General features: G+C 39.7%; 1 protein-coding gene across 1 annotated transcript in view; it reads left to right on the forward strand.

Moving 5' to 3' along the window:
• Positions 1–14355, forward strand: part of Slmap (Sarcolemma associated protein) — a 173869-nt gene that overhangs the window by 128389 nt on the left and 31125 nt on the right. The window contains exons 23-25 of the mRNA XM_068366299.1: positions 1828–1964; positions 3500–3677; positions 13732–14240. Of these exons, the coding sequence (XP_068222400.1) occupies positions 1828–1964; positions 3500–3677; positions 13732–14240 (824 nt within the window). The remainder of the gene's footprint in view (positions 1–1827; positions 1965–3499; positions 3678–13731; positions 14241–14355) is intronic.

Below are 14355 nucleotides of genomic sequence, written 5' to 3' on the forward strand. Positions count from 1 at the left end.
ACAGTAATACTGTACATACATTGGTGTTGTTTTAAGATTCTATATGATTACAATATCTTTGTTTTTATCAAATGGCTGATAGTCTCTAAGAATAGGAGATACAGTACTATACATTTGCATTTATAGATTATGATTGTGCTACTTTTCTTTAAATTGAAGTGAGTACGCATGCAGTTTATCAGAATAATTGAAAATATCCGAGAAAATTTGTATAAACTAGATAATGATATTGCATTATTTCATATTGCTTCTCTATGTTCTTGCTTATGTTGACTCCTATCCCGGAAAATTAAACACTTTTCCTGTTTTATTTCCTTTCAATAGGCTTAGGCCCTCTTGTATTGAGACAAAAAAGAGGCTAATGGCTATAACCATAACCGTGGCATATGTAGGCTGTACTATCTTTTGTCTCCAGGTCTCTGCATCAACCTTTCTGTAGCAGGTCGACTTTACCCCATTGTAGATTCTCCCGTTCATAAGAGCTTTTTTTCACTTATTGATTGTAAGGGCAGTCTTCTAGTTTCGTTAAGTACAGCTGGTCCTTCCTATTCGCAGGTTCTATCCTAGCGGATTTGGTCATTGCGATACAGACAACTGTATAACCTACAAAATAAACGATAAAAAACACTCTCTCTCTCTCTCTCTCTCTCTCTCTCTCTCTCTCTCTCTCTCTCTCTCTCTCTCTCTCTCTCTCTCTCTCTCTCTCTCTCTCTCTCTCTCTCTCTCTCTCTCTCTCTCTCTCTCTCTCTCTCTCTCTCTCTCCCTCTCTCCTCTCTCCTCCTCTCTCTCCTCTCTCTCCTTCTCTCTCCTCTCTCTCTCTCTCTCTCCCTCTCTCTCCTCTCCTCTCTCTCTCCTCTCTCTCTCTCTCTCTTCTCTTTTTTTTTTTTTTCCCAAGTTACTGTATTACAAACTTTAGTTACAGGTGGTTTGCTACCAAGGGTAGACTAAATATTGATTTTAGGTGATTAAATTAGTTTATTTTTGGTCTATTTGTGACACATCTCTTTCCTTCATTCACCCACCGCCACCAGAGGGTGGGAATCAGCAGTATAAACATTAGGGGAAGCTCATAGAATAAATTTCTAAACTCGCTTGAAGCTCATATACAGGTCATACAGGCCCACTCTCTTTCCCACTGACTAGTGATGTAAAGAGGATAGGGATCAATTTTGACCTTCAAAGAGACGAAAAAAAAAAACTGTCCTGATTATCCACGCCACAGTTACTGTATTACCATTAGCATCTAGATGATCTCATTACTACACTAGAGGTCTGAGAAAGCCAAAATTTTTCAATATTTTTTTTTGGTACAGATCAATATAAGCAAGCTTTGATAAAAATCAATATAGACATCAGTTGAGTATATAGATAAATATTTTGTTATTAAAATTCAATTTTGTTTAAGATTTGACTGAGTCTTATTTTACTTTTGCTAATCTTGAGATCATTTTTGTCATTTTATAAAGACTGAATAGATGAGAATTAGATATTTTTTTGTCTTAATTTAGATTTGCAAGAAACCATTTTGAAAGCTCTTAACTTGAAGCCATTAGTATAGAATTATGTAAAGTTTACTGAATGGTGTTGAGAGATTAATGGATTATTAGGAAAAAAATATTAGCCTTCACAAAAGAAACTGGAAAAGTTTGTATACTTTTCTTTATGCTCTTTGTAAAAGTGTTAGTGTTAATTGCTGATTCTCTTCACAAAGGACTAGGAATTGTGATACAGTACAGTAAATATATATATCATTTAATTTTTTCTCTTTCTCTATTCCATTTTTAATGTATATGCACAAACTTTTAAACTTTATTTTTCACTTCACAGAACTCTTGGAGACCAGCAGGAAGGCACAGGAATCAGCAGATAAAGAAGTAGCACGGATCAGAGACGAGTTGGCTCAGGCATCCACTGCAGCTATCACTGCTTCCCACGAATCCTCAAATTTACGTCAGCAGCTAGCGGTGTGTACAGCACGCACTTTTCAGTTATGTTCTTTCAAGCATGAATAGTTTTTAGCACTTTTTACTTAAATGGATTGCCGATGGTAAGGAGATATAATTATCATTACAGTGGTTCAGGTTAAACAAAAAAAAAATCATTACAGTGGTTTGAAATACTTTAGAAAAATACATTTCAAGGGAACACAAGCGGCGATAACAAAAAACCAAACACGGATAAGAATAAATAAATGTCGCTACTTAGAAATCCCTAACAGACAAATATAATACTCAACTTGGGAGCAGGGATCTCTAAAATGTCGGACATCTTCAAAAACACAAAACAACACAGAGCAAAATAAAACACGTCTGACCAACGCAGGTGCTGATAGAAGAATGAAGATAAGGGGTGGGGAGATGTAGGGGTGGAAGGGGATGTTGATGAAGGAGAGGTTTAATTGGTGAGGGATCTATGGTCATGGTTCAATCATGCCCCAGTTTTTTATACTGACACTCAAGAGTGAGCGTGCTAGTTTTATTCCTGGCATTCCATGCATCTTTTTTTCTCTGGTATATTCAGCAATAACTATGCCTTAGAAATGGTGCTAGAGGAGTATTTCACTGGGCGACACAGGTTCCTCGCCCAGAAATAGATTTTTCCTTCGTCAAAATCTCTTTTCAGTGCAGTGGTTCAAATTAAACAAAAAATAGGGATTATCTTTTATCATTACTATACATACATACTAGTTAGTTTAACCCATTATATTAATGCCAATTGATGCACAAGGTTTTTGTAATTGAGAAAGTATAGTACTGTAATCTAGTTGATTGAAAAATAAAACTTGATTAAAGTAAGTGGCATCAGTACATCTCATGTGGTATACTTAAAGATCTTTGCTATAACCCTCTGTCCCTAAGCTGCACTCACTTTTCAGCCTTCTGCTATACCTCAGTTCCTGCTTCCTTTCTTCCATCTTTTTGTCCAGCCTCTTAACTTTCCATTCAAACTGCCCTCCCATCCCCAGTGTCATGTCTTCTTGCCCAAATACATAAATCCAACCCAATCCTATTCATAAAATTGTGGTTTACGAACAAGACTGCCCAAAAACTACCGAACCAATTTCAATGAAACTTGGTGGACACGTGGGGTACAACCAAAGGCCAAAGCCATTAGATTTTGAAGAAAATGTATTGAAGTATAAGTACACGCTGGAGTTGAGAGCAAAATAAAACTGCTTGGTATAGCCAAGGCATGCTCTCTACCGAGTGCCACTCTAGTTACATCATGTTCATCAGTTTTTATTCCTTGTTGAAGAAAAAATCATAAAGGCCATTATTTATCCTTTCAAACTGTGACTAGTCTGCTTGAACTTCATTGATATATGATAATGAAATACTTTTTACATGATCCAGATATTTTGTTATAGTTATTGTGAAGATTCACCTTCAATTTCTCCCTACAAAGAGTATTGTTGAGTAATTGCTGTGGTTCTTTTTATCAAATATAGAATATAGAAGTGTTGCATAATTCATACATTTTTATTTTCCTCTTTTCTCAGGCAAGTGAAGCTTCGATGAGTGAAAAAATAAAGATGGTTGGATCTCTGCAAAGTCAAGTTTGTCGACTGGAAAGTTCTTCCGAAGAGGTTCATACACACCTGTCAATGCTCACTTCAAAGCTAAAAGAGGAGCAGCTTAAAGCTCAGAGGGCAGAGGAGGATGCTCTATTATTGCAAAGTAAGCTTTATTTATTTTTGTTAGTCATTAGTGGATGCTTCGCCATGGTCAATTTAATTTTACTGAATATAACATTATTGCTTACTTTGTTAAGAATGCCCCAGCCACTTTGAATGAAATCGTGTTGAAGTTATGTCAGGTTGTTTTGTGTAGGCTTTAAAATTCTATGTCACAATAACAAACAAACATTTTCCATGCTTCTGTTTTGTTGTTTCCTATGACATTGTAATTATGCATATTAATATTGTGAAAATACTTAAATATCGGTCATCAGATAATGACCAAGTATTGAACAGATCTAGCTAAGAAATTGTCAAAATTTCAGCAATTCCTGCTTGTCCTATTATGTAGATTGTATAAAGCAGCGATTTATTAGGTTATATATTAATTTTATTCTCATAAGAACTTACCCTTCAGGCCAGTCCTTAGACTGACTATTCTGGCCATCTCTTAGAGGGTTAAGAATGCACTTTTGGTGGTCTGGTTATAGTAATTTTTATGACATGAATTATGGAAGAATTTTCAGGTAATTTTTAAATGTATGAAGACTACATACGCAAGTGATTTTTAGTCTTAATTTTGAATGTTTTGTATGTAAAGCTTACTGAGCCTTATATTGCTAATATGAAGTATGGGGACTATGAAAGGTATCTGTCTTTTTGAAGTTAACTGTTATCTTTAGTTATTTAAGGAAATTATTTTCTAGAATTAAAATAATGAAGTCCAACATATCAGTAAAACCACATGTGATATTTCAAGTGTGTCTCAAAAACAATATTTGGAGCTAAATCCTGTAGATACTGAGAATAGTCAACATTTTCAGAGAATCCAGTCATTGAAACTTTTGTAGACCTTTTATTGTTACTACCCTAGGGAATCTTTTGAAATAGATTTCTAGGTTTGATCTTTTGTAATTTTTTAGTTCTTCCTATGCAAATACAAATCCTCGCCTTATAACAGGAGTGAGTTTTCAGCTTGGCTTGAACTTTACTGTTAAAATTTGTAGCGAGGTGTCCATAGCTGCTAGTGGTTGGTAAGCCCTGCCTCCGAGCCAGTATACTTGAGTAACCATTTTGTTTTCAGCTGCTGGAGAGAATTGTTGGCAGTTTGTTGTATGCAAGGCTGATTAAGAAAGGTTTTGCAGTTTTTCCAATAACTATAGCTGACTAACTTTTTCCTGTGTAACCTGTCAATATACACTTCTTTTCTATTTAACATCATTCTGGTTGGTGATTATTCCTTTGTGAGTGTGTACTGGTGATAATGATGTCATGATGTCATCTTGATTGAGGAAATGGTACATCGTTACACACTGTCAATGGAAGGAGAACTTCAAGTTACTCCTTCACCTCTGCCACCCAGGTCTTCACCCTGCCAGTTTAAAGGAAAAAACCTTACTATTTGTCAACCTGTTAGAGAGACGGTGTTTCCCAAGATTCCCAGTGACTCCTTCACCAAAAATTAAATTAGAAATGAGACGACTCAGAGAGATGATGAGGTAATGCTCCTACACATTGGCGAGCTACCATGTGTAGAGCCTCACCTGTTGGTGTACTCCTTTAACTGTTTGCGCGTCCTTCCATAGGTGTGCCCTCCTCTTCTCGTGTGCACGCTACCACTTCTACAAGAGTTTCCTAACTTATTGGTGTGCTCCTCATCTGTTTGCTCGCACACTTATTAGTATTGCCATTAGCGTGCTATTATGTACAGTATATGCCCTCACTTGTATGAGGTCTCCTGCAGGAGTGAGTCCTTAGCTACTCGCTTTTGCATGGCCCAGTCTGCTCGCACGCATGCTTCACCTGTTCCTGCGTGCATTTTTACAGAACCACACCCTCATCCACTTGCACTTGGACTTGTGTCCTTCTACTGCAGCACACCCTCTATTTCACCTGCTAGGAAGCTACGCTTGCCTTCTTCTGAGAGCTCGCGTTAACCTTCCGGTAAGGCAAGAAACTTGATAGTTATGTGTTTGCCAGTGCATTTCACAAGGTGGAAGAATATTTATAGGGAACATTCCTTATGCAAAGATATGTATTGGTATGTGATGCAGGGGCTTACATACCGGCTACCTATACTCTTTTCTCACAAGAACAAGTAAGTACAATACCGGTAGTAATAAGGGCCTTGGCCTTCTCTCCCATTCTGGTATGAATCCTCAATGAGAACAGATATTGGTACACGCTGTTTGGCAACCATTGTTGTTCTCGTACCAGATGTAGTGCCCTCATATAATTGCTGTTACTAACCCCGAAGGGGAAGACATTGTCTAAATATGTTAATCACATACATATACCAAGGCACTTCCCCCAATTTTGGGGGTAGCCGACATCAAACAAATGAAACAAAAAAGGGGACCTCTACTCTCTGCGTTCCTCCCAGCCTAACAAGGGACTCAACCGAGTTCGGTTGGTACTGCTAGGGTGCCACAGCCCACCCTTCTGTTATCCACCATAGATGAAGCTTCATAACGCTGAATCCCCTACTGCTGCTACCTCCGCAGTCATCCAAGGCACTGGAGGAAGCAGCAGGGCCTACCGGAACTGCTTCACAATCGCTCGCCATTCATTCCTATTTCTAGCACGCTCTCTTGCCTCTCACAACTATCCTCCTATCACCCAGAGCTTTCTTCACTCCATCCATCCACCCAAACCTTGGCCTTCCTCTTGTACTTCTCCCATCAACTCTTGTATTCATCACCTTCTTTAGCAGACAGCCATTTTCCATTCTCTCAACATGGCCAAACCACCTCAACACATTCATGTGCACTCTAGCTGCTAACTCACTTCTTACACCCGTTCTCACCCTCACTACTTCGTTCCTAACTCTATCTACTCGAGATACACCAGCCATACTCCTTAGACACTTCATTTCAAACACATTCAATTTCTGTCTCTCCATCACTTTCATTCCCCACAACTCCGATCCATACATCACAGTTGTTACAATCACTTTCTCATACAGAACTCTCTTTACATTCATGCCCAACCCTCTATTTTTTACTACTCCCTTAACTGCCCCCAACACTTCGCATCCTTCATTCACTCTGACGTACATCTGCTTCCACTCCACCATTTTCTGCAACAACAGACCCCAAGTACTTAAACTGATCCACCTCCTAAAGTAACTCTCCATTTAATATGACATTCAACCTTGCACCACCTTCCCTTCTCGTACATCTCATAACCTTACTCTTACCCATATTAACTCTCAACTTCCTTCTCTCACACACCCTTCCAAATTCTGTCACTAATCGGCCAAGCATCTCTTCAGCATCTGCAACCAGTACAGTATCATTCGCGAACAACAACTGATTTACAGTACCTCCCATTCATGGTCATTTTCGTCTACCAGTTTCAATCCTCGTCCAAGCACTCGAGCATTCACCTCTCTCACCACTCCATCAATATACAAGTTAAACAACCATGGCGACATCACACATCCCTGTCTCAGCCCCACTCTCACCGGAAACCAATCGCTCACTTCATTTCCTATCCTAACACATGCTTTACTAAACTTTGTAGAAACTTTTCACCAACTCCATATAGCCTCATTACATTCCACATTGCTTCCCTATCAACTCTATCATATGCTTTCTCCAGATCCATAAACGCAACATACACCTCCTTACCTTTTGCTAAATATTTCTCGCATATCTGCCTACTGTAAAAATCTGATTCATACAACCCCTACCTCTTCTAAAACCACCCTGTACTTCTAAGATTGCATTCTCTGTTTTATCCTTAATCCTATTAATCAGTACTCTACCGTACACTTTTCCAACTACACTCAACAAACTAATACCCCTTGAATTACAACACTCGTGCACATCTCCCTTACCCTTATGTAGTGGTACAATACACGCACAAACCCAATCTACTGGTACCATTGACAACACAAAACACCTATTAAACAATCTCACCAACTATGCAAGTACATTTACACCCCCTTCCTTCAACATCTCAGCTCTCACACCATCCATACCAGATGCTTTTCCTACTCTCATTTCATCTAGTGCTCTCCTCACTTCCTCTCTTGTAATCTCTCTCTCATTCTCATCTCCCATCACCAGCACTTCAACACCTCCAACAGCAATTATATCTGCCTCCCTATTATCCTCAACATTCAGTAAACTTTTAAAATATTCTGCCCACCTTTTCCTTGCCTCCTCTCCTTTTAACAACCTTCCATTTCCATCTTTTACTGTCTCTTCAATTCTTGAACCAGCCTTCCTTACTCTCTTCACTTCTTTCCAAAACTACTACTTATTCTCTTTGTATGAATGACCCAATCCCTGACCCCACCTCAGGTCAGCTGACCTCTTTGCCTCACTTACCTTGCACTTTACTTCCACATTTTTCTCTCTATCTTTCATATTTCTCTACACTATTACTCTGCAGCCATTCTTCAAAAGTCCTCTTTTTTTCTGTTAATATGTTAATATTGTTAATTTTTATGACAAAATTAGTTGCTATGTTTCTTTCATAAATTAACTTGTAAGAAATTTTATAAGGTTTGGGCTTCTACCGAAATGTCAACATTCTTATTGAAAGTTATTTTCCTATTTGGTTTAAAGTCACCCTTTTTTTTAATGCTAGAGCTAGTTCCATACCGTCTTGAAACTCATCCGGCTGGCTTTCTTTGTGACCTTCCTCCTATTTTTTTTTATTTCATGTTAAACTTCCTCAGTGTTTACATTCTACAAAACTGTGATTGCCTACGCAATGTTAATCCTATCTCAAAAATACTAGCCCTGGGAAACACTCAAATAAGACCTAACCATGCATTCTACTACAGTATTCGACTTTAGTCACGTAACTGTGACAAGAAGGATTTCTGAGTATATAAGAACTATATATACACCTAGAGTAGTGGTATGTACCAAAAGAAGAAATATGTTCCAAGAGAATCTGAATGTACCAAGAGAAGTGGTACTGTACCTAGTAAGAGAAGTAGTACGAATCAAGATTGTACACAGCACTGAGTGGCTCATGATACAAGTGCTCAGGTGCTTGTTTTATAGTACTGTACTTACCCTTGTACAAAGTCAAGCTTTCGTTTTCTCAAATGGAAGAAAAGGTCCTTCACCAACTCAAGTAAGTTGGACATTTAATACATTCTTAGCTTCTACGTGAGGCGAGAGGTTACGTACCAGAAATGCTTGCTTGCTTTGAAAATTTTGATTGGTACAAGGTTCTAGTGTTTACCTCGTTTGCTCATTGCTATGTGATCAGACACTTCATGTGTGTATTTTAATGACCTTGATTCAAAGAACTTTTGGCATGAGCTTTGCCTTTTTTCTTTCACTACATGATACGATGGAAGAGGAACCTAGGACTGTTCTCATTAATTGTACATATTATGAGATCTTACTTTACAAATGCCTAGGTTTCCTTGTGTCATGGCCCTTAGTATTGCATCTTTGGGGGAACATTCTGATCATGTTATCTCCATTTAAGACAGGTTGCCTCGTGCTTGTCCTCCACGATCAGCGGCTATGTGCAGTGATCAGGAAACATGTAATCGGTTGACATGATCTGGAACCTTATGGTCAGTTAGCACGCTCGGGAACCTTACTATCACACACCATTATCGGGAACCTTATGATCCTGTACAGCAATTGCAAATCATACGATGGGGAACTACATTATTTGGAGTAACGATCTGAATTTACATTTGTCTCTTAAGAGTTTGTTACCTTTGAATCACAAGGAAACTAGTTCACCTGTTGTCATTACCTGTACCTTCACAGGGCTTATGCTGGCGAAAAGGAGGAGGAAGAAATCACCGAAGCACTGGACAATCAATATGATGTAGTATTTCGAGACTTAGGCCAATTCCTTGGCATGGTTTTTTGAGAGACGTAGCACTTTACCAAAAACCAAACCGAGGAAGGATTTTCATTACAAGATACAGGAGCTCATACTTCTGTTACCAGTTTCCGGTCGGTCTCATGTGACACCAAAGCATGAGCACTACCTGTCAGGACATTTGCAGCAGCCCTCTTCCCTCTCCTGCTTTGGGACATTCCTGAGACACTTCTGTGACATAGTTGCTCAAGATCTTACGACCCTTCAATACTACTACTCAATCTAGATCTTCCATCTAGACCTTATATCTTGGTTATGCTTTACGGGATGGAACAGATGACTTCTAAAATTTAATCTCGGCACTCCTAAAAGCACTGCTATGCTACCTCATCGCTATCGGCTGTTGGTAAGGATCGTCTCCAACCAAGTTCTCGTGTATTTATTTGAGAAAAAAGTGCCAGAGATGACTGCCTTTAGGGCAACTTAGCATGGCAGTTCTAACTTCCGAATAAGTTAAGTTATGCAGACATCCTCACCAATCGTTTGATCCAGAAGAGTCCATGCTGAAGTTAGGGACCCTGATGGAGAATCTTGTACGAGGACGTGACGTCCTGACACCCGAGCTGCCAGGGAAGCTACTTTCATTGCCAGCCTCCGAGCTGCATCGGTTTTTGATTGCTTGTGATTGCAGGTATGCACTGCACTAGAACTCAATTGTTTGTCAAAGCCCAAGTACAAGGAAGTACACAGATTTGAGCTAATAAAACTACAAAAATAATGCCCTCACGTGCCATTCAATTGTCCCGTGGGCCATTTGGAACCCAGAGAAAAGCAATACTGTTGCCTCTTGCTTTGCCAGAAGTTGGAGTCAAGAGAGCTTATGTCCCTTACAGAACACATTGGTATGAGAGCTACACTCCCATCCCCACGTAGGGAGCAGACTTCAGAAGGTAATGGGGGGAAAAGGAGAAAACAGGTCTACTCTTCCACCAATTAGTTACTGTTAAGGGCCCCGGCCCTTCAAATATAACTATTCAGAGATCCCGATTGGACTGTTAGCACCAAGGTCTTTAATGCTTCTCCAGTCTCATCCTCTCCTGGAAAGGCTCAGATAGCACTCTGTCTTTTTACCAGTAAGCTGGCCTTCCAGCTAGAATGGTAAAGTAAGGAAAGGCAGAAAGGATCATGGAATTCTATGACTTCTTGCAGCTCTTACTAGCCGGTCAGGATGACATAATTCTGACAATGTGACGGACCCCCATAGCTGTATTTGCTCGTGATCTACTAGAACCTGTCCCCTACTGTCTGAAACAGAGGCAATAAGAGGGCTGCCCAATAAATCCTCCTACAGCCTATTCTTACGAGTGGAATAGTCGAGAGAGAATTGGAAACCAGTCATCGTTCTTTCTGCTTGGTTCCCCAACGCCATTCAAGAGAGCTACTGCTACTAGCATACAGTCCGTGTTAAAACGATGACCACTCCCTCCCTGAAGACCTGAAGAATGCTCACCCTCTGGTCCATTCCTTCTGTCTTACAGGAGGTTTTCTCCACTTTGTCTTTGTAAAAAGTAGCTACCAATTCAAAGCCTAGTGTGCTGGGCTACCACTCACCAAGTATTTACAAATCTTTTGAGCACTTTTAATTGGCACTCTTGGTACTGACTTTTTAAGGTGATTGCCCCTTTCTGCTGTCCTAAAAGGGAATTTCTTCAGGATTGAGACAGATCACTTGCTTCTTGTCTTGATCTTTGGATTAGAATTTACAGGAGAAAATTCTTTAGGACTCCCATTCAGGGTGGAATATCGTGAATACCTTTGCATGACAGTTGCAGTGTATAGACAACGGTTCCCGCACTGTCTTCCTGATCGACAAAGATAATGCCTTCTGAGACTATCTCTGTCAACGAGAAAGATAGTTCTGCATGGCTTCCTCCCCAGCAATTGCTCATATAGTTCGTGACGTTTCACAGGTTAACCATAACTTTCCTTATCTTCGTGTTGGGTGACAACAGGAATACCAAGGTGATCTACACTAGTAGTTGCATGACAACTCCGTTGTGAGTACTCATCTCCTCTAGGAATCTATTGTCCACAGATGTAGTGGAAGAGGAATGAGGATGTGATCGGCATAAGGAATGCACCTGCTTCTCAACCTGCTGAGAATGCTGGCAGTGCTTCTGCTTTCAATCATTCCAAAAAGTTTGATAGACTACTGGGGAGTGATGGTGGTCAACTCCTTCCACCCGTGTCCAAAGTTACAAAGGTGCCTCATTCATAAACCTTTCTCAAGTAGGTGCACTCTAGTGAGTAGAAGACCCAATACAACTGTGCAAGGATCTTTTAGGCAAGAGTACTGTTTTAGCAAACACATTGTTGCATGACGGAAAGACTGTGAATCTGCTCGACATTCAATAGGACAGGAAACTCCCTAGATTCTCTTAGTTGCAGACTTTCTGCAATGTCAGAAGACACCTTCCAACATCAGTGAATCCTAGATGCCTTTCTGCCCCTTTTTCCCTCGTTTCTGAGATTCCTCAACAATTGGTTTAAGATATTGAGATTCAAGGGAAACTGATCGCTCCCAAACAATCACATACCAAATTTCCCCAGATTAGCTATTTGACTTTCTTCTTTCTCTGGGGAAGCTCCTCAGTTTAATTAGTAAAGATACTGCTCAGTCCCCTATCCAAGTATTCAACTCGGATTCAGACCCGAACACTTCATGAGAATTTACAAGGCTCTTGAGGAAGGTGATGTTTTGAGGTGACAATCTTGACCTCCTAGAGAGACTAGCTGCTTGGAGTAATTTTACGAGTCCTCAGGTCTCTTAAAAGGACCAGTAATGTGAGTGAGAAAACTGCATATCTCTTCCTCTCACTAGTCATTCTGAGGGATAAGTTTCCATTGCCTTGGTTCAGGAATTTGTGGCAAGTACCTAGAATCCAACTAACCATGACTTCAATCTTTCTTCCTCACCTCACTTCAAAGACTACTAGCGGTGATAAAAATAACTTGCCTTCCTATTCTTGGCAGGGACACCATGAGTCATCTTTCTTTAGAGAAATCCTGAAACTCTGTTTTGTTCTGACTTCATGGAACAATCAAACATGCACTCCCACAAGGGGATGAGAGGACCACCCTGGAAGCGACCACACGAAGCCAGAATACCAGATCTTCCCTTGCCTTTAGGAAGGACCTTTCAGTGGTGTAAATGTTAAAAGCTAGGGTCTGGAAGCACCAGGCAACCTTTACAGCTCATCATTTGTATGAGTATACCCACAAGTCTTTAGATATGTTTTCATTGGGACCTGTGGTAGTTGCTCAGCAGGTTGGTTAGCTTACCTAGCCTCAAATGAGACAAGAGATATCTCCTCTGAGATAATGGTTGTGATGTTAGTCTATGATAAGAGCTGGAGTGTCTGGCTTTTTTCTTCTTTTCCTTTCCCTCCCTTTTGGTGCAATGGCTGCACTGATATCAGCTGAATTGGATGTTAATGCTGGTTAGCTTATATACTGAGCATCTGTTCTATACAAGCCAGATAACATCCTTATGAGGGAGAAGGTGGATAGAATTTAGGACACATGGCTAATTGGTCATGCATTTGACATTATATCCTTCCGAAGTTATAAGTTTTTCCTTGACTGTCTTTTGCTCTACAGGAACCTAGTCTAACCCATGAGAATCTATTCTCAATTGTCGGGAGGTGGTTTGAATAAAAACTTTTGCATCTATACAGTTTCAGGTCCAAAAGTTTATTATTGACATAGGATTTTAAACCAGCCATTGTCAATATAGGGTCTTCCTCCTCCTAAGAATGAGTTTCTTATTAATGGACGAAGGTTTGTATTTGTTCAGGAACAAATCACAATTTAAAAAATTTATTTGTATTTTTCTTAACTTTACAAACTGTAGTCGAAGGTTAAAGTTGCTACCCGGTGTACTGGCTGGGGGAGTGTTACTTCCCTGCCACCCATCAGTAGCTACCGACATCTTGTTATGAATTTTATCTGCCAAGTTCTAGCGGAGCTGAAAACATACTCCCATTAAAGGACCCTGGTTTGTATAATTAAGAAAATACAAATTACTTACAAAATTTGTAATTATCTTGATGATTAGAAAGATTACTGTACTTTATATACTAAGATTTGGTATATGCAGAATCCATACTTTTAGTACTTTGAGTTTAGTTGCTGTTTAAATTTCACTTTGTTTTGTGAAAAAATAATATTTCTTTACCTTTCAGAAAAACTTCATGAAGCCGAGGAATTGGCAAAGCTTAGTGTTCAAGAAGCAGAATCACTCAAGAGTCGGATAGCTAATCTAGAAGAGAGGCTGCAGTTTGGAGAAGGTTCACAGAGTACTCCCCTTATTCTTCCGCCTGCCCCTCCTAGATACCCTCATCCTGGCAGCGAAGTCTCGAGAGAAGAGACACTGACTGAGAGTGAAAACCCCCAGTTAGCCCCGGAGAATATTTCCAGTTCTTCGGAAGCTAATGTAAATTCAAGCACATTACCAACTAGTTCTCAAGTTAGCTCTTTAGATGGTGCAGAATCACTTCCTCAGAAAGAAGCAGAGTTAGGAGCTCTGAAGAGCCTACTTGCAAAATTGCAAGATGATCTTGCTAAAACTAAACAAGAATACAAAGCCCTCAAGGATAGAGAGGAGTCTTTAGAAAAATTGTTGGATTTGGAGAAGAAAAAGATAGTTTCAGGACAGGAGTCATTAGATGGAGTCATACCTTCCATTTTGAGTGTAAGTGGTAATATTATAATCTAGCTACAATACTTGCTTGAATTACGTTGTCTTCACTGGACCCAAATGGTATTAGCACTTTTTGTAATTAGGCAAAACAGTGCACTAATTTTTT

This window comes from Palaemon carinicauda, chromosome 3 (assembly GCF_036898095.1).
Source record: "Palaemon carinicauda isolate YSFRI2023 chromosome 3, ASM3689809v2, whole genome shotgun sequence".
Classification (NCBI taxonomy): Eukaryota; Metazoa; Arthropoda; class Malacostraca; order Decapoda; family Palaemonidae; genus Palaemon; species Palaemon carinicauda.